The sequence below is a fragment of the Scardinius erythrophthalmus genome, assembly GCF_964197995.2.
Source record: "Scardinius erythrophthalmus genome assembly, chromosome: 17".
NCBI lineage: Eukaryota > Metazoa > Chordata > Actinopteri > Cypriniformes > Leuciscidae > Scardinius > Scardinius erythrophthalmus.
In genome coordinates this window covers 35466723-35487364 of record NC_138237.1, presented here as the reverse complement: position 1 = coordinate 35487364, position 20642 = coordinate 35466723, and the positions used below count along the sequence as shown (strand labels likewise).

The 20642-nt window shown below is 39.3% G+C and overlaps 1 protein-coding gene across 2 annotated transcripts; it reads right to left on the bottom strand.

Moving 5' to 3' along the window:
* Positions 1–6792: 6792 nt before the first annotated feature.
* Positions 6793–19941, bottom strand: bod1 (biorientation of chromosomes in cell division 1). 2 transcript variants are annotated; one of them, XM_081390306.1, is made up of 4 exons: positions 19591–19919; positions 18901–19025; positions 18444–18646; positions 6793–7515 (listed from the first exon to the last, which is right to left on the bottom strand). In XM_081390306.1, the coding sequence occupies exons 1-3, from the start codon at positions 19729–19731 to the stop codon at positions 18445–18447; spliced, it is 468 nt and encodes a 155-aa protein (XP_081246432.1). In that variant the 5' UTR covers positions 19732–19919; the 3' UTR covers positions 6793–7515; position 18444. The 2 variants fall into 2 exon arrangements, with proteins under 2 accessions (XP_081246432.1, XP_081246431.1); XM_081390305.1 differs by lacking the exon at positions 6793–7515 and adding an exon at positions 14255–15365 and having other exon boundaries at positions 19591–19941.
* Between the last annotated feature and the right edge of the window lie 701 nt (positions 19942–20642).

Below are 20642 nucleotides of genomic sequence, written 5' to 3'. Positions count from 1 at the left end.
AAATATAATTTTTTTGAGGTCTCAATATTACTTAGGGGAGAGAAAAATGGTTTCGAGTATTCAATTCAATTCAAGGTTATTTGTATAGCGTTTTCTGTTTCATTGCAGCTTCACAGAAAATGTATGTTTCAGTGTTGCAATCAATGTGTCAAAGTATGTCCATATTGCAGTTATATAGGCTATATAAGAAGTGTGGTTAGTAAATGTCATGTATTCAGTTAAGCAGACACAATGAACATGTTAGGCAGTGATTACAGCTTGTGATCGCATGGGATTATTGCTCATTGCATACATTTTCTCAAAGAGAAAACTTCTGAGAGAGCAGTTGTGAACCGAATGCAGTTGTGGGCCGTGAATCAAACTTATTTACACCATCAATGGAAGTCATCGCACTGTTTTGCTTGAGGTGTATAACGGATGATCTGTTTACCAAGATCTATTTATTCATTCTGCTGGAGCAGTGGAGGAACACGAGGTGAGAGGCAGATGAATGCTTTCGCTGGGGCCTCTCGCCAAACCAAACATATCGCCTTGGCATACTTACATTAGTGTCAGTGGCTTACATTCATAATGCAGCAGCTCCAGAAATGAGACCCCAGCTGAGGAGGAATGGCAAGCTTATTATGGGCTAAATTTGACACAGAAATGTGCTCCTTGCAGGCTGAAATTATAATAATTGTAACCACATATGATTGACTTAATATCAGTTATTTTAATCACAATATTTAGCACTGTGGTTGACTGTTGCATCAGCCCTGGGTGACATGAACACAACTAATGGCCTATAATTATCTGATATTAAATATACATTTATAAGAACTGTAAAACAAGATTGCATGTTTCCAGAAAAACGACACTGGAATGACACGTTATAGTCGACACGAAACCCATTTTACTTCTGTAATTGTGTTTCCAAGTGCAAGAGGATACTTGAAATATGAGGGAGAACTCAAATGGGAATTGAATGGACTGTGAAAGTGGGCATTGTATACCAGAATAAAGAGAGGTGGTTGAAAAATAAGAGCGATCTGTGATAACAATCATGAGTTACAAGTTCCAGTTGGATAAAAGACTGGTGAATCGTGCACAATAACACCTGTTGACTTCAAAGGTGATACCAGGTTTGACAAATTTTGGTATAATGTGCTGAGAACATTGTATTGGATCTGTTTAATACCCGCTGAGTGTTTTTGTAGAATCCCTTGATGACTACCTATGACGACAACAGTTGTGAAATATGAATAATACAGTTTAAAAGAAAATATGTAATGAAAGGTTACAGCACATTGTTGACTCAATGCTATTAAGTCACCATGATATCAAAATGCGTGTAACCTCATAATCTTTAATTAAAATAATTTTCCCTCCCTCCTCTTCTCTGATGATGTGTTTACTGGCGTGAGGGCGGGGCAACCTGTCACTCACATGAGATCGACCAATAGCAAACCACAACCATCCAATCAATTCCCCATGGATAGTTCACCCAAAAATGAAAATTTGACCATGATCTACTCACCCTGAAGCCATCCTAGGTGTATATGACATTCTAATTTCAGAAGAATACAATCGGAGTTATATTAAAAATTGAATGTGTTAAAAATAACACTGGCTTCCGAGAGACGGCCGTATGCATCGATTTACGGTGAAAGACTACCCCTTGACATGATGCACGACGTAATGACGAACATGCAAGCGCAGAGGATAGAGCAAAACAAAACACCGGTCGCGAATCAGCCATTTTGAAGAGAAATGTTGGAGGATTTCTATATGTGACCCTGGATCACAAAACCAGTCACATGTCGCACGGGTATATTTGTGGCAATAGCCAACAATACATTGTATGGGTCAAAATTATTGATTTTTCTTTTATGCCAAAAATCATTAGGATATTAACTAAAGATCATGTTCCATGAAGATATTTTGTACATTTCCTACCGTAAACATATAAAACATCTATTTTTGTGAGTGAATGCAGCACAATCGTGAACATAAATGGACAACTTTGAAGGAGATTTTTTCAATGTTTAGATGTTTGCCACCCTCAGATTCCAGATTTTCAAATAGTTGTATCTCGACCAAATAGTGTCCTATCCTAACAAACTTACATCAATGGAAAGCTTATTTATTCAGTTTTCATATGATGTATACATCTCAATTTCAAAACATTTACCCATGTGACTGGTTTTGTGGTCCAGGGTCACATATAATAGAAGAGGATTTGTTTAAACCGCGAGAGGCGTCAAAGCTTACGATACTCCTACATCCTACATCATATATATGCGCCACGGGTTACTCTTTGTCACGCAAGTCGATTTGCATAGTATGCACACGGTCATCTGCCGGAAGCTAGTTATTTAAGATTATAAAGTTATAAATATGGGTATTTTTCTTACAAAAACTCATGGCTTCGCTTCAGAAGGCCTTTATTAAGATCTGTGGAAACAGATCTTAATCTAAGTTAAAAAGATGATGTAACTTTCTCCTATTCCAGATTAATATGCTGCTTTATTTTCAGTTTTATAGCTGATTGTCTTATTTTGTTTACATCTTACTTTACACACTTCAGGGCAGGCTGTTGCAGCTAGCTCAGGGGAGAGACTGTATGACACTAGGTGGTACAGCCTGAGACATGTACAATACAAAAAAATTGCCTTCTGCATTTTTGTTTTGCTTTTCCCTCCATTGTACCGAACTCGTACCGAACCGTGATGTCTGAACCGAGGTATGAACCGAACCGTGACATCTGTGTACCGTTCCACCCCTATCGTTAAAATAGTCCATGTGACTACAGTGGTTAAACCTTAATCTTATGAAGCGACGAGAATACTTTGTGTGCACCAAAACAAAAATAACGACTTTATTCAACAATTTCTTCTCTTCCCTATCATTCTCCTACTCTGTTGACGTTGTAGACACAGTGCAGCGCTTTGGCTGACGCTGGTCACGGGATCACAATATTGACTCACTATTGCATGCATGAGGAAGTCATTTTCAGACAAAGCATTATGAAATCATTTACTCTGGGTTTATAATGCCGCTGCTGTCAGATTCAACACTGCCGACTGCTTCACCTGTCATCAAAAGTGCCTTTGTGAACTCTCCATTACACTGTGCCTCGATTACTAAACAAAATGCTCTGAACAAACATATAATCCTCTGACGCGATCCGGGACACCATTAGAATCAAGCATCCAGCTGTTTCCGGCACTGGGGATCACTAAAACATGGTAAAACAAACATGCTTGGAGTTTAAATACACATTTCATATACAGGCCCTTCTTTATCATCATCGTTACATCAGGTCAGCAGAATAGTCTGTATGATAACAGATTTACCATAACTGCCATAGTACATTTTTCAAACACTGTCCATGATTTCATGTTTATTTCTCAAAGTGCTTCCACTCATAAATCAGAATAAGAGGAAATGAACGCTGACCTTTTTCCAGCCTCACAGAGACTCATGACAGTCATTCCAGACCAGGAATTCCATTTATTTTCCCTATAGGGATTTTTTTTTAAAACTTTTTTAAAGGCTTTGTTCAAGCATTATAAACCATGAAAGTCGACAAACTACAAGGTGAATCACAACATTACACAACTTTTATTTACAGCCAGAAAAAAAAAAGGCATTTGAAAATCAGACAAGGTATAAGACTGCATACTTAACAGCTTTAATGAGACAAATAACTAAAATCCCATGAAACATTGCGAATGACATAATCTAATTCAATGGAGTGCTTCATGGGAGTGGGCGTTCCCTCCAGAACTCTTTTGCTCGCCGTGACTCTCTGATTGGTGGAATTTTCTATACAGCATCATTGGTAATGTACATTTTTTCACCACGAAATCAACATGATTATTTCAAAAATGAGTTGAAATAATGTGAATGGATGGCTACAACAAAAGCATATACCATGCCATCGATTAACAACCTATTAGCTTAAATTTATAAGTGACCATTAAAGGATAACTGTCGCCAAAATGCAACCTAGGGTCCTTACTTGTTAATCCACCTGAGGCAAACTTTTGTTTAAAAGCATAATTAGAATGGAAACGCCACTTTTAAGTTTGACTTTATTTCCGTTTTCGGTCAAATTGACTTTTGAATGGGAGTGCTTGGGGCACTTCTATGATAGCATCAAAAATCACTATTTTTAAAACACTAAGAAGTCTCGACACAACATGAAACTTTGCGCGAAGTATCACCAGGGGCTCTACACATGAACTCCAGCATTGAGAACACTGTTTGTGTACACAGAGTTTACTAAAAAGAAAGGTTTTGTATGACTCACAGAAGCCGTGTCCGCTGGCATTTTTGACAGTCAAAAATAGTCGATCTCCGAATGCGAATGAACTGACTCTGAATTTTAGTATTGCTTCTTATATGACGATCCTTTTTCAAATACAAGGTCAATATTGATTTTCACTAACGACAAAACAACAAATTATCTGTGAATTTATATGGAACTAAGCTTTAGGAGCTTTCCATCTTTACTCTCCACCCTGTTACACTGCATTCGGAGATCGACTATTTTTGACTGACAAAATGCCGGCGAACACAGAGACAGTGAGTTGTTCAAAATCTTTCTTTTTAGAAAAACTCTGTGTACACAAACAATGTTCTCAATGCTGGAGTTCATGTGTAGAGCCTCTGGTGATACTTCCAGCTAAGTTTCATGTTGTGTCGAGCCTTCTTAGTGTTTTAAAAGAAGGCAATTTGACTGAAAATTAAAATACATTCAAACTTAAAAGTGGCGTTTCCATTCTAATTATGCTTTTACACGAAAGGTAGATTAACAAAAAGACCCTAGGTTGCATTTTGGTGACATTTTGCATTTTGATTTAAAAATAATTTCCCCTGTGGAGAAAATAACTTTTTTTAAATTACGGAAGCGGACTGTTGGAATCACTTTCTGATCAGAGTCCATTGCATTTAAAGAGCATGAGCAGTTAAAGTGCCAGATGACATAACTGCAGCACACGCATATAATAAACGAGTGGATCTCTGAGCTGGTGTGAGTGAGTAGAAGCGGGGCTCATTTGCATATTCATAGAACCACATATACTAAATGAGGCAAGGGTGTAGACTAGAGTTATTACTAGAGCTATTTTAAGGGCATTTTTTGGTGATCAGAGATGAGTTTTAAGGAATAAAATTATTGACTACAGGGGGACTTTAGCACCATTGTATCATGTTTCACATTCAAACATGATTGCATCCCGTTAAACTGACTTGAAACGATTACTATAAGTGACTATTTAACTCAATGTTTTCATGTTGAAAAAAACATGTTTCAATTATCATGTTTCAGCTCGATCAAATATAGAAAATAGGATTTCCATTTCCCATCATACTTTGCATGGGGCTGGATAGAGAGAGTAAATGTTGATATCAAACACTGCGTCCATAATCGAATACTTTCTTATTGTATAGTTGCCTATTCAAAAAACAGTATCCGAAAAGTCCCTGGAGGACCTACTGCTTCTGCCGAGATCCTGAGGTGTGCATTCAATGGACACTTTACTATCCCATGTCCGAATTTCATTCAGATAGAACGTACTTTTGTAACAGCCGCAAAGTACATTCAAATGTAGTACCTACTCGATTGCAGACGCAACAAACTATATTCAAATTAGTTTCTGTTACGTTGGTGTTTTTGGGGGGTTGCCATACAGCACCTAACATAGAGGATGAACTAAACTCAAATAACTCGATTCAATCAGGTTCATCATTCATGAAGTATTTGAGTAGCGATGACATGTTTACATGTCCATGATTGAATCAAGTTTAGCCAAAGATTTATTTTTTTGAGTGTAAATTGAATAAAGACTAACATTTTGGTCTCTTCTTCACTCAAAGGTTTCTTATGGCTATTGAAAACTTTAAAAAAAGACTCGGCCGCATTCATTGTAATTGCGTGGAAAAGAGCATACTTTGATTCAAAACGTTTTCTTCATGTTCCGTGAAGATAAAGGTCAGACAGGCTTGGAATGACACGAGGGTCCATAAATAATGACAGAACTTTCATTTTTGGGAGAACTATCCCATTCTAGGCTCGTGACCACAGCCAAGGTCAGTATCCAAATGGAGTATCCCATTCTACGCTCCCCCCCCCGTCAGGTGACATTATGGGAGAAGTCGTGTTTATGCGTTTAGTTTGCGCTGCTCAGTGTCTGATCTCTTGCCCACACACTGTTTTCAGAAGATTTACACAACTTGTTGGCGTTAACCTCGGTTAACCCCACTGTTGATCGCAAAATGACCCCTGTCCCACAAACACATTCTTACAAATACATGTACCCATGAACTCTTGTACTCTACTATGTTATGACCAGAGCAGCTGTGGCAAACATGCAGCACGTACATCACGGCTTTGAAGACCACTACACACAAGCAAATTATTGTATTTTAGCATGATTGTTGAAAGAACAGAATTTGTGTTTGATAGGAATACATTTAGGCTTTTAAAAGGCTTACACTGAAAGAGATATGATTCAACTGGATATAATTATTACAATTTTCAAATTCTTCAGTGTGGAAAAGACCATATTCAGGAAAAAATGTGATTTTTTTTCTTATACCAGGTGTTGGGTAGGAACACAAACTACCATGTGCACGTACATATACAGATGACACAAAGTATTCTGTTGGTCACGCCATTCAAACGTCATTTTGCTGCCATGACAACAGCTTGTATATTGTACAAACATTACGATAAGTTACGATGATTGTTATGGCTAAGAACATAAACATAATGAAGTATGTTCCAGGAAGAAGCGGGTCAAGGCTGTGAGTGGGCATTTGTGTATTTAGCATATGTTTTTTTTTACAGTGTACATCGCGTACACACACACACAAGCACATTTGGGTTTGTACAGAATGTTCATTAGCACAAGACGCTCTCCACTTTTCTTGTTTCACACATTCCAGAGGTCTATAAAACAACATGGGCTTAAACGTACTTGGGTTAATTGAAAAGGCATTACATTTTTTTTTGTTTTTTATTATAATAAGTTTTGATGTGTGTCTGGATAGCCATGTGTATATAGTAAATGTAAGCAGACAGTTATGAATATCGAAGACATCTTTTTATGAGTGTTTCAGAAAGGAAACGGGGTGGAGAATAAAACTCACATTTAATTATACACTATTGAGGTTTATAATGAGAATCTGGAAAGCATGGGGTTTTATAAATCATTTGAGGTTATTATGCATGAGCCTTGTGGGCTGGTAACCCAAAGGTTAAACCCTAGAAGAGGTCGATACTTAAAGGAGCAGTTCACTTCAGAATTATAATTTCCTGATAATTTAGATGTTCATGTCTTTGTTACTTCAGTCGCAAAGAAATGAAGGTTTTTGAGGAAAACATTCCAGGATTCTTCTCCATATAGTGACTTCAATGGGGTCCAACGGGTTAAAGGTCCAGATGTGAGTTTCAGTGCAGCTTCAAAGTCTCAACACAATCCCAGCCGAGGAATAAGAGTCTTATCTAGACAAACCATTCGCCATTTTCTAAAAAAACAAAAAACAAAACATTATATACTTTTTAACCACAAATCCTCGTCTTGCACTAGGAGAAAAATCCTGGAATGTTTTCCTCAAAAACCTTAATTTCTTTTCGACTGAAAAAAGAAAGACATGGTTGGTTGATGAGGGTGAGTAAATTATCAGTACATTTTTATTCTGAAGTGAACTAATCCTTTAACTGGAGAGTTTCACATCACCTGTGTAACCAACTGGAGTAGTAGTACATATAATGTTCTATTTTAAATAACATATAATTGCATGAATTTTGAAGTAAGCCACACATAGTAGTCATAGTACAAAATTATACAACATTTAATTCCAGTTCTAAAATCTGAGCGGCACTGGAGAAGTCAAACATCACTGGGACTGTTCACTGTTTGTATCACTCCGCTTGTCTGTGTATTAGTTGCAAGTATTTGTCAATGTCTTGTTCTGTAGGCTACATCGTTTCACTAGTAGGTGACGACAAGCGAGTCATTTGAATCATTCAAAAAACACAGATTCATTCAAGAACAAAACAAATGGGCTTATGAGTTAGTCACTGAATCATTCATTCAACCAATTCAATCAAAACACTGATTCATTCAGTCTGAGGACTCAACGGCTGATTGAGCTTTGACGTTATTTGGAACCTAAAATGTAAGTCACTCAATATTAAATTATTCTTTATTGAACTGTTGTATAAAAGCAATATCATTTGCATTTATGCATTTAGATGCTTTTATCCAAAGCAAGATAAAGCCGCTGTGCGATTTATAATAGTCCTTTACGATTGTTTCTTGTACGAACATGATCCTCGCTGTAAGCCATGTCACACTGTAAGATCTCAGTTGCCATTAATGTCAGACTCTACGACAGTCAAGACGCGTTAAAACCGGACACACACAGGAAAACCACACAGGAGTTTTACATCATTTACACGCAGGATTGAAATGGTGGCTACAAAGAAATCTTAACGTTAATTTTGGTCATGGCTTGTCTTGAAAAACGAAGACAATGAGACGGTCGTCATTGGAGAAGTCACACTGCAGGACTGAGAGTCAAATCTTTCGACACTGCCAGAATTTCATCTGAGGTAAATTTTTATCGCAGTGATCATTAATCGGCTGTCGGTGAATATGTCAAAGATCAAAGACTTCATATTTTGGCCTAGGATCAGAGGAATCTTTTCGGATTTGCAAAATTTGTCTCAGATGGCCAAATCGTGGCCAAAATTGTGCAGTGTGCACCCAGCTTAAGGTGCCATCCCATTAGATTAGTGAAATTTAGACTGCAAAAAGTCCATTGTCTATAGTGTAGGGATGTATGAAGCACTGCTTCTTATAAGTCCGTTTCAAACCAAGCAGTGTTGGTCAATGCAGGGAATTCAAACGGAAGCAGCTTGAACATGAGCAAAAAATAAAAATAATTTGCAGAGCAACGGTAAATGTGACCGAACATTTATATTGCATTCAAGTCATATATTTTATCAGTTCATGCATTCCAAGGGAATCAAACTCATGTTGCTAGTGCATTGCCCTAAATAAGTGCACACATTCACAATCACGTTGTTGGTCACATTTGCTGTAGCTCAAACAGGAGTAGAGCGTTGGTGCTTGCAACGCCAAGGTCATGGGTTTGATTCCCAGGGAAAGCAAGAACTGATAAGAATGTAAATGTGTACCTTGAAATGCAATGTAAGTCGCTTTGGATAAAAGTGTCTGCCAAATGCATAAATGTAAATGGTCTGAATATTGGAACAGTGCTTTAGTGATACTGCTATTGAAACGCTATCTCACAACAAATTTGTATGAATTCTTCTGAGTGAGTACGAGGTGGATAAACCCCAGTGATGGGTAGGTTATTCGTATGAATTCCAACGCATTCTCATCCTTGGGCGTCATATACTGACGCTTTTGACATTTCGTCTACGTCGAACGCACATGGCACCCTTTAGCGTCAATATGAGACGCACAGAGCTTTGTTCGGTTATGGGTAGGTTTAGGTCTGGGGTAGGCTTAGGGTTAGACCGCTAGGAGGCGCCTTCTGGCCCATATCTATCTGCGTCTCATATTGACGCTAAAGGGTGCCATGTGCGTTCGACGTAGACGAAATGTCAAAAGCGTCAATATATGACGCCCTAGGATGAGAACGGGCTGATGAATTCATACTTGGGCAACTCTTAAAATATATACGATTTAGCAAAAATCGGACAAATTTGTACGAGTGAGGACGTATGAATTCGTACGAATTGCCGAGAGATTGAGTTGGCTATTTTACCATAGAATGCCGTGGTTGAGATTGTAGGATCAGGATTTCCAGAGAGCTGTGCAATTAGAGTAACACTAAGACGTTACACAATGAAGCATCCTAGGAAACTATTTAGGCCACGGTGACAACCTTCAGCAACGCCTGACTCCTATGTTGCTCTGTTCCTACAAATAGCTGCGTTGGAAATTGCCTTTCCTGTCCAGTGGGACAATTCACTTGGGCTTCCTCAACATCTGGGCAGAAAAAAAAAGGCTTGTATGGGGCCGATATAGTTTGCCCCTGTAATGAATCTCCTCCACCATGGGGTGAGAAAATGTGAAGAGCAATTAAACTCAACAGATGCAGCAGTACTTTTTGAGGAATGGGGATTTCATTGTTGTGGCTTGAGTTTTGGAAGCAAACTCGAAGGCAGCTGTGTTTCGGGAGAGGCTGGGGGTGGATGGGCGGTTGGATTTTCTCCCATCCCCACTCAGTAATTACTCTGGTGATTTATAATGTCCAGAAGACAAATGCAATGTCAGCTGAGACGTTCCCCTAACCGATGCCCTAAACATACAATTTCACACTACATTACCGACCCTCTCCAAGGGCAGCGGGATTTAATTGCCGCATATCCAAGGCCAAAAGTGCTGTGTCACTTGTTTCTTCACACAGTGCAAGTTTTCAACATTGGACAAGTTCTTTCGACACTTTGAGAGCTGATGGGGGGATGAAATCAGAGACCGTAATTCATCTGCACAGTACTCTACACATAATTCTTGGAATAGCACAAGAACTGTTAACATAGCTGGCTCTTAAAAATCCATCCTTATACTCTTTCTTTTGTGCACTAAAGTGTAACAAATGACAACAATTATAAACATTCAAGTGGGGTATATTAATAAAAACAATATCTGATGTTCCTCTAAAAACACGGGTTAGCAATTTAAAGAAATATTGTAAAAAAAAAAAGGAAAAAAAAAGAAATAATTTTTTTAAGTCATGTTGTTTCAAACCCATTTGAATTTCTTTTAGGCGCCATTTTTAATGAATATCCTGGACACTCTTTTCCATACAATGAACGTGAAAGAGAACTCAGCACCATTAAAGTGTTAGTTCACCCAAAAATGAAAATTCTGTCATTATTTACTCACCCTCAAATCATTCCAAACAAATAAGACTTTCGTTAATTTTCGGAACACAAATGATCTTTTTGATGAAATCGGACAGATTTCTGTCCCTCCATTGACAGCTACGCACTTGGACGCTTTAAAAAGTTCATAAAGAGATCGTAAAACGAATCCATATGAATCGAGCGGTTTAAGTCAAATTTTCTGAAGAGACTCGATCGCTTTATATGATGAACAGATTGAATTTAGGCTAATAAACATTGATCAGCGAACATAAACAGAAGCTCAACCGAACCTGCTTGGCGCGCGAGAACAAACCTCTTGCTGAAGCTCAAACCTGCTGCGTAACACGAGAATAAACCTCATTAGTTCTCGCACGTTAATCAAACATGCTTGAGCTTCTGTTTACCAAAACTGATGTGTGAGTTGATGAATATGTGGATAAAAGCATAAATTCCATCTGACAATTCAATTCAATCAAACTTTTTAAAGCGTCAAAGTGGTAGTTGCGTAGCTGTCAGTGGAAGGACAGAAATCTCTCAGATTTCATAAAAAATGACTTTATTTGTGTTCTGAAGGTGAATGAAAGACTTAAGGGTTTGAAACGACATGAGGGTGAGTAATTAATGACAGAATTAAAATTTTTGTGTGAACTAACCCTTTAAAGTATATACTATGAACCAAACATAAACAAATGCTCTTTTGCATCAATTTTGTCAACGTTTCAGTGAATAACAAAGTAAATTTTTCATTTGTTTATCACATTAAACTGTCGTATGGCTTCATAAGGCATGAAATAAAGCACATGGGTTGTGTAGGCCACTTTAATAGTGCTTTCTTCAGTCTCCAATCATTTTTATTGTATAGAAAAAAACAGTTTATAATCTAGAATATGCTTTAAAAAAAACATTCATGTTCCATAGAAACATAAGAGTGAATAAATAATGATTTTCCATTCATTCATTTCAGTTTTTGAACATCATCAAACACAGTAAAACCACACCCCCTACTGGCCTTACTCTTCCTCCTCTCAAAAATGTAAAGGTGAACACATGGGTTTGAAAGGTCGGTATGCTCCACTATGAGCTCGGCACCGTCCCTCAATTCCCATTGAGGCTTTCAAATGATAACAGCATCAGGTTTCATCAGATGGGGAGGAACAGCAGCAAAGCATCTTAATAGGCATGAATGAACGCTGGGTTCAGGACAGAGTCGGCAGAAACACTGCCAAGACCAGCGCTGGAAATATGAGCTTGCACCTGGGCTATTATAGTGAACATTTCGCTATCAAGCACAGTGATTGAGGAGTATGTGGATGTGGCCTTACCGACAACTAGGGCTGCAAAATATATTGAAGAAAAATGCGATATGCGATAACTCATTAAATAATGCAATATTCGATATGCGATACGATAATGCTTAAAGTGTGTAAAATAAACTTAAATTATCTTAAAAATATATTTAAAATTATATAACATACGCGTTTCACATTCTTTTTGTGACGAGAAAACATCCCTAGAGCTTCTGAAAGTGAACATCAGTGTTTTACTTTAGCATAAGAAGAGTTATTTTAACATCAGTGTAAACCACGGGGTTCAGGTTAATCCTACATTAGGGTTATTTAACAACAGAAACTGAATAATCAAATGTAAAAAATAAAACACTGCTTAGTTTTCACTGTGTGAATTAAATATATACTGATTCTTATTAAAGCTACAAGTCAATTGACAAGAGCAGTGAGTGATTTTCTCTTTGTCTTTTGATCATGACCCTAATTATTGCAAGCCGTTGCGATATGCATATCACGATATATACATTTGCGATATTTCGATAATTTCGATATATTGTGCAGCCCTACCAGCAACATAGTGTACAACCCATTATATCGACAATATTTACAACCCAATCTCTTTGGGTTTAATTAACTTATAAATCTTTAAAGGGTACAAAATCGGATTTTTTCCATGTTTAAGTGCTATGATTGGGTCCCCGGTGCATCTACCAACCCAGAAAACGTGAAGGTGACAACCCGGTAACTTTGATTTAGTAAGCCTTTCTCAGCGAGCATGTCAAAAAATAAGCCGATCAGATTTCGCTCCCCTTCTGACGTAGGGAGGAGATCTTATTATAATATTACCGCCCCTTAATCTGCACGTTTACCGCCACTGCGCCGCCATTTGGTTTTCGCGACAACAGTGCAACCAGTTCTAACGCAATGGCAAAAGTTCCAGCAAAGCATGCAAACTGTTCTGTCGTTGCTGTACAGACGAGCACTGAACATGATTTAACAACAAAAAAGTCACAGCTGTCTTAAAGACCTCAGGGAACTGCCAACTTGTGTAAAATTTAAACATTAATGTAACTCCACATCAACTACATCCGTGTATCCACTAACGTCAGAAACGTCCAGGTGCGTCTAAAAGTAACCTCTTCCTGAGTCTCTCTGTAAGGCTGCACTCGCTCCTGGTTATTTCAGAGATTGGCCTGTTTTGTTATTGCTGGAGTATGTGAAGCTCGTGTAAAGGATCAGCCGTCCTGGAGCAGCAACTCATTTGCATTTAAAGGGACACACACAAAAACAGCGCGTTATTGCCATAGACCAGGGATGAGCAACTCCGGTCCTGGAGGGCCACTGTCCTACAGAGTTTAACTTTCTAGTAATCCTAAGGACCTTGATTAGCTTGTTCAGGTGTGTTTGATTAGGGTTGGAGCTAAATTCTGTAGGATATTGGCCCTCCAGGACCAAAGTTGCCCATCCCTGCCATAGACTGTAAAAAAATATGGACGTAGTGTCCGTGACGTCACCCGTAGGTTTCTGAAGACCGTTTTTGAAGCCTAAAGTGGGCGTGGCCGACCGTCGCCATCTTGGCAGCGCGTCACTTCCGAATTTATTTATTTTTACAGTCAGACAATGAGCTGAGGTAACGTGACGGCTAACAGACAGCAGACAAACGGCTAATGATGACTAATGACCACAGCAGCGGGAATCCACCTGTCACTTAATTATGCAGAAATTTAAGGCTTAATATAATTTAAACGGATGAGTTATAAAAAAAAAAATCACCCCCCTCATGAAGGGCAAAATTAGCTGTATAGACCAAAGCCACTTTTTGCTCCAGGCTGTAAACGTGTTTTTTCCTGCTGTAAAGTTGGACATTTCAACATGGGGGAGATGCAGATTTGACTCACTTTTGCAGCCAGCCTCAAGCGGCCAGTCAATGAATTGCCGTTTAATTCACTTCCGTGTTGGTTTCAAGAGAGAGACAGGGAGGTTGCCGCTTAGTTATTGCTCGCACCCAAAAAGGGGCAAATTTGACAAGCTATAATAAATTATATTTTGAGCTGAAATTTCACAGACACACTCTGGGGACACCATAGATTTATATTACATCTTGTGATAATGGGCATAATACGTCACCTTTAAACAGACCAGAGAAAAGAGCGGGCACCAATGCACTCTCATTCCTTTTAAGAAAATCTGAACAAGTTCAGCTGCAAAATTTGGATCCGCCACTAAACTGCAAAGAGCTTCAGTGCGACAGAAGACACGTGACCGCAGCTCTTTAGCAGTCCGACGAGCATCTGACCGCACAGCACATTCTCAGCGCTGAGGTGCTGAGAGACAGAAGCAAGCTGGAACGGCCGACCTTTGTCCGAAGCCGGGACATGACACCTCTCCAGAGGCTCTTCCATTACCAAAAAGCTCTTCTCTGGAATTTCATGCCATGAGGACGCCGGAGATTCAAATGCAGTCTCGGGGTGGACAAGCTTTCAGCCTCAAATGGTTTCAATCATGTAACACTGTGTCTGCACTCTGCATTGTACAGAACATGGTGAACTCTTGAGGTTATGCGCTCTAGTTAATGTCCAGATGGAATCATAAAAACGCTGGTGAAGACCTCCTGTCAAAAATGCCATTGCTAAAAGGAGTCCAGGACTATGTCATTATGTAGCATGTTTCCCACAACAAACCGTAACCTCTTGCAATGATTCAGAGGTTTTACAATACCACAAATGATGCAACCGACTTGGCTTTTCTTAAAAAGTTACATTTATTGTAGAAACGTTGCTATGAGTCCCACTGGAATATAGCGAGAACAAAAAGAGAAGCATTTCACAAAACCAGCTGTGTAAAAAGGATAATTTGCGTCTGGCTTCAGTTCGATGTACTTTTCTTTTTTTTTTATTCGTGTTTTTTTCAAAAACATTTATTTTAATTTGGACAAATAAGCTTCAGTTGTTCTTTAGCGCTGAAGAGGTAATTTCATTAAACTAAACCAGACAGCATGGGCTGAACCACTTGCTTTTATGTAACATGCTAAACACACACACACACATATTGTGCAAAACAACACAATTCAACCACTTAAATTCAAAAAGTTCCAGTGCTCAGCAAATGTTCGTCCGTTGTAGCCGGTCACGGAAGGACAACTTTTGGTGATCTCCATGTGAAATAGCAAAAATGTGTCCTTGTACCTGGAAAAACACCAAGTCTTACATATGTACAGAATTTTCATTTTGCCCTCAGCCACAAAAAATGTCAATATTAAGGGTGCACCAATTAAAACAATGTTTATTCCACTAATATATGACATGATAAAAGCTACCTATTTCTCAAGGTAACTTTACACCGATGAGCCGAAACATTACAACCATGACATGCTGTTGATCCTCCGCATGCTCCAGATAGAGTTGTCAAAAAGTACCGACTTCGGTACCAAGTTGGTACTGAAATTTAAAGGGATACTTCAGGATTTAGCATTAAGCTTTGTATTAGTAGAAAACCTGTAGTGTTTTCGAATTACCGTGCTTTCCACCCTCATATCCCCCTGAGACGAGAGATTTAAGTATTTTTTGTCTGGAAAAAATCCTCCGATGACGCAAAAATCGTCATTTTGGGCGATCTCTAAATCCCGGGCAGACACGTCACGGTGACTCACTAGTAGCCTAGCCTTGTTGTTTTAAACTGCGCGCTCTTACCGGTAGGCATGGCTTGGGAGTGGCCTCCTAGGGCAGCGAAGCAAGTGCATTCTGGGAGTTGTTGTCTTTCATCCACATGAGCCAAAAATACATTTTCTGGCTTTTCTCAGTGTAGAAGGCTCCAAATTCAAAAATAATTTCATATTTCTTCTACATAAATGACCTATTTTAAATACACGTTCATCTTTCCAGAGGTGAAGTATCCCTTTAAACAATGTGACGCTTTGAGCACTGTTGAGCAGAATCGTAAACACCTCTGATTGGCCATTGTACTCACGCACTCGTCGGATATGACTGTGATTGGCTACAATGATCCGAACTTCAAAAACATGTTGTAAATATACATCAATGACGCTCTTTACCGAGCGCTTACACAGAAACACACGGGAGCGTTTGAAAGCAGGCGTCTATCAGTTAAAATTTCAGTTTTTTGACAACTGTAGCTCCAGGCATGAACTCTACAAGAGCCCTGAAGGTGTCCTGTGGTTTCTGGCACCAAGACATCAGCAGAGATCCTTCAAGGCCTGTAGGTCGTGAGGAGGAGCGCCGTGGATCGAACTCGTTGGTCCAGCACATCCCACAGATACTCAACTGGATGGAGATCTGGAGAGTTTGGAGGCCAGAACAACACCTTGAACTCTTCATCATGAACCATTCCTGATCAATGTGTGCAGTGTGATTATACGGCTGAAAGAGACACTTCCACCAGGGAACACCACTGTCATGAAGAGGTGAACAGTGTTTAGGAAGGTGGCACGTGTCCGGACCCAGGGTTTCCCAGCAGGACATTCCCCAGAGCATCATCACGGTCTCTCCACTAGCGGTGGGAATCTCTGGGCACCTCACGATTCGAATCGATTACGGATTCAGAGGGATGCGATGCTAAAACGATTATCGATGCATCTTTTTTTTCTGTGACTACTTGGTACTTTTAAAGCATTATAAGTATTTATAATGACCCATACTTACTTCCTATATTAATTTTATTAATAAAACAAATGGAAGTGATTTGGCAAGTCAACTGTAAGGTTACATTTGCCAACATATGTCCCAACAGTGCAAAGAACCAACAGGAAAATACATGTGTGCCTGTACTAGCAGCGTACTACATGAATTCAAACTTCAGCATATTCTGAATCTCTAACATTTAATAATAGACTTCTAACCAACATCCTCCTGTTATTGTGTAATGAGCAATATAATCATTCAGACAAAAAAAAATAAAAATAAACATTTTGCTGTAGCAAAATCACAAACAGCTTTTGTTCAAAAATGTAGAATTATGTACCAGCAGCTCTCATACAAACATAATGCTTGTGTAATTTACGCGTATTCGGAATAATTAGTAACATACAAAGCCGCTCTTATACACAACAACTACATAATAAAGAGTTATGACTTGAAATTGTTGCTGTATACTACAATCAAATACAGCTTATACAAAAAAAGTGAATGAACATCTGCAGAGAGCACAGTCAAATGTAACCTTTTGTGACTGGCATTGCAGTATAACGTACATATAACAGATCGGTTTACAGCATATTGATGTGAAAACTGAACAATACAGAAATCAGCTCTCATACAAAAAATACTAAATAGGTCACAATGAAATTGGCAATTTTCCAAACGTTAGCTTTTAACGAAGAGGGTGCCGTTCAGATTTCACGCTCAGCCATCATGCGTCTGTGTCATTGTGCACCGCAACGGACTGTCCGGGCACTGCACGTCCACACTTCAGGGTTACGCCTTTTGCGTTCGGCCAATATTGCGATATTAGAGAGAAAAAAAAAGAAAAAACGTTCACAAATTTTTGACATTTGAGATCGACTTCCCCCCCCCCCCCACTCCTACTCTCCACCGGCTTGTCCTCGTCCCACAGTGGATCCTGGTGAATCACTTCCTCAGGTAAATGCCACACACATGATGTAAAAGAAAACAGGACTCATCAGACCAGACACCCTTCTTCCGCTTCTCCAAGGTCCAGTTCTGCTGCTCACGTGTCCATTGTAGGAGCTTTCGACGGTGGATAGCGGTTATCCGAGGCATCTGGTCCTCATAGACACTCTGATTGGTCTACAGCTACGCAGAGAGTTGAGACACATTCCTCCCATAACCATTATTAAACTTTTGTGTGAGTTGTTCCACAGTAGATCTTCAGTTGGCTCAGACCTGACGGGATAGTGTTCGTTCCCTCGTGCAGCGATGAGCCTCGAGCGCTCAACACCCTCTCGCCGGTGTGTTGGTGAATCCTCAGCGCTGCTGACCCGGAGAAACCCATAAGCCTCGCCGTTTCAAAAATACTCTGACCCAGTCGTCTTGCCATAACAATCTGGCCTTTGATAAGTCGCTCAGATCTTTATTCCTGCCCATTTCTCCTGCATCCAACACGTTGATTACATAAAAAGATTGTCTGCTCACCATCTAATCTACCCAAACCTCAATATGTGGCCTTGTTAGGAGATGATCAACGATAATCGCTTCACCTCAGAATGTTTTGGCTCATCAGTGTATAGATTAAGTTATTTTTTTGTAGATAATTATGTTGCAACATTTCTTGGCATTTCTGTGTCTTACCTCATTGTGTTTTGGCTGCAGTGTTGCTGGTCATCTCCTGTTGTTCAGCGTCGAGGGCTGAAATCGATGCACCCTCTTCTCTAATCTCTGCTGACAGAAATTCGTGAATGGCGTCCTCGATGTGTGGCCTGAAGGTATGGTTCAGCTTAGGGTCCACCACCTGAGTAATGATTCGGTCTACCCCTGATTCCAACATCCCCGACCTGTGAGAATACACAAATGCTTTCAATAAAAATACATGTACAAATAAATAAATCTTGTGTAATGCATTAGAGCCATCTTTCCTTTAACGTGACATTTTTAAAACGTCACACTGCGCAAAAAAGGTATCCTATTTTAACAGGCCTTCTGGCGTTTATTGGCAAAAGTAAAATTACTCCCAACTTTAAACACTAGTACATAGTGTATACTGTATAATGCAATGCAGTAAAACAAGTTGAGTTGAGTTGATACATACTGGACTACGCTTTGCCTCAAGCCATTCCTCGCCTGGTTCTTGTTGATGGACGGATTCCATTCTTGAGTGCTGAGATGAGTGGACACAAAGTTGTCCACCTTCTGTCGCAGATTTTGATAAGCTGGCTGGAAAGAAATATGAATTCATGTCAGTTTAAATGAGATGGATAATGGATGGATGGGTGGGGACAGACATACAGTACAGACAGATAGACAGACAGATAGACAGATAGATAGACAGATAGATAGACAGACAGACAGACAGATAGACAGATAGATAGGTAGATAGACAGATAGATAGACAGATAGATGACACATAAAGACAGAGACACAGACAGACAGCCAGACAGATAGATAGATGACACAGACAGATAGATAGATAGATAGATAGATAGATAGATAGATAGATAGATAGATAGATAGATAGATAGATAGATAGATAGATAGATAGCATACATAAAGACAAATAGACAAGACAGAGGGATATATCACATACAGACAGACAGACAGACAGATATCGTTTCAAAACCTAGTAACGTAATCTGCCTAAATGGACAGTGAAATTATTTCTTGACACTTTATGGGCGTGCTTGAGAGTTGGAACGCGCAGAAATGCTGTCTAGGACTTCAAGGAGGGCAGATAACCAGCTTTTGAGACACGACTGTTCAAATGTCCATCCATTCACATCACCTTGGTGTCCACGTCTGCCAGACAGTCTCTCCTGAACTCGTCGAACAGGCCTCTGTTCTTCAGGTGCTCCACTATGAGCGCGATGAGCTGCGGGTCTCCGGGAGGAGCGCTGCCCGGGTTACCGCCGCTGCCCTCGGCCATTAATGCTGTCCGCGGGAGAACACACTCCTCTCTCAACACTTACAGCGGACCCTGGCAAGATTAAAGCTTTAAATACTAATAAAGCGACAACAACCGAAGTTCTTAGATGACAACAAAAGTATGTAAATATAGCACTTCCTCGTCTTCTTCTGTATTGCTGTCTGTTGGTGCTTAACAAAAGACATACCGCCACCTACCGCACACAGCGAGAACAATCTCAGACCTGTGTGGCCTCTTTATAATATAATATAATATAATATAATATAATATAATATAATATAATATAATATAATATAATATAATATAATATAATATAATATAATATAATATAATATAATATAATATAATATAATTAATATAAAACTAAATGCAATAAGAAAAATAAAAAAATACACTCAAATAGGCTTTCAACTTATCAGACAGTGTGTGTGTGTGTGAATGTGTTTGTGTGTGTGCGTGTGTGTGTGTTGTGTTTGTGTGTGTGCGCGTGTGAATGTGTTTGTGTGTGCGTGATTGCGTGTGTTGTGTTCGTGTGTGTGTTTGCATGTGTTGTGTGTGTGTGTGTGTGTGTGTGTGTGTGTGTGTGTGTGTGTGTGTGCGCGTGTGAATGTGTTTGTGTGTGTGTTTGCATGTGTTGTGTTGTGTGTGTGTGTGTGTGTGTGTGTGTGTGTGTGTGTGTGTGTGTGTGTGTGTGTGTGTGTGTGTGCGCGTGTGAATGTGTTTGTGTGTGTGCTTGCATGGGTTGTGTTTGTGCGTGTGAATGTGTTTGTGTGTGTGTGTGTGTGTGTGTGTGTGTGTGTGTGTGTGTCAAGTCAAGTCAAGTCAAGTTTATTTATATAGCGCTTTTCACAACACAGGTTGTATCAAAGCAGCTTCACAGTAATAAATTAGAACAATACATCAATGTTTGT

Bases quoted from the DNA above. Each gene is read 5' to 3' on its own strand.
- bod1 (XM_081390305.1), bottom strand. From the start codon at position 19,731: ATGGCCGAGGGCAGCGGCGGTAACCCGGGCAGCGCTCCTCCCGGAGAC. The intron at 19,026-19,590 runs GTGATGTGAATG...ATTTCTTTCCAG, and splicing joins TGGCAGACGTGGACACCAAG to CCAGCTTATCAAAATCTGCG. The intron at 18,647-18,900 runs GTATGTATCAAC...GTATTCTCACAG, and splicing joins TTGAGGCAAAGCGTAGTCCA to GTCGGGGATGTTGGAATCAG.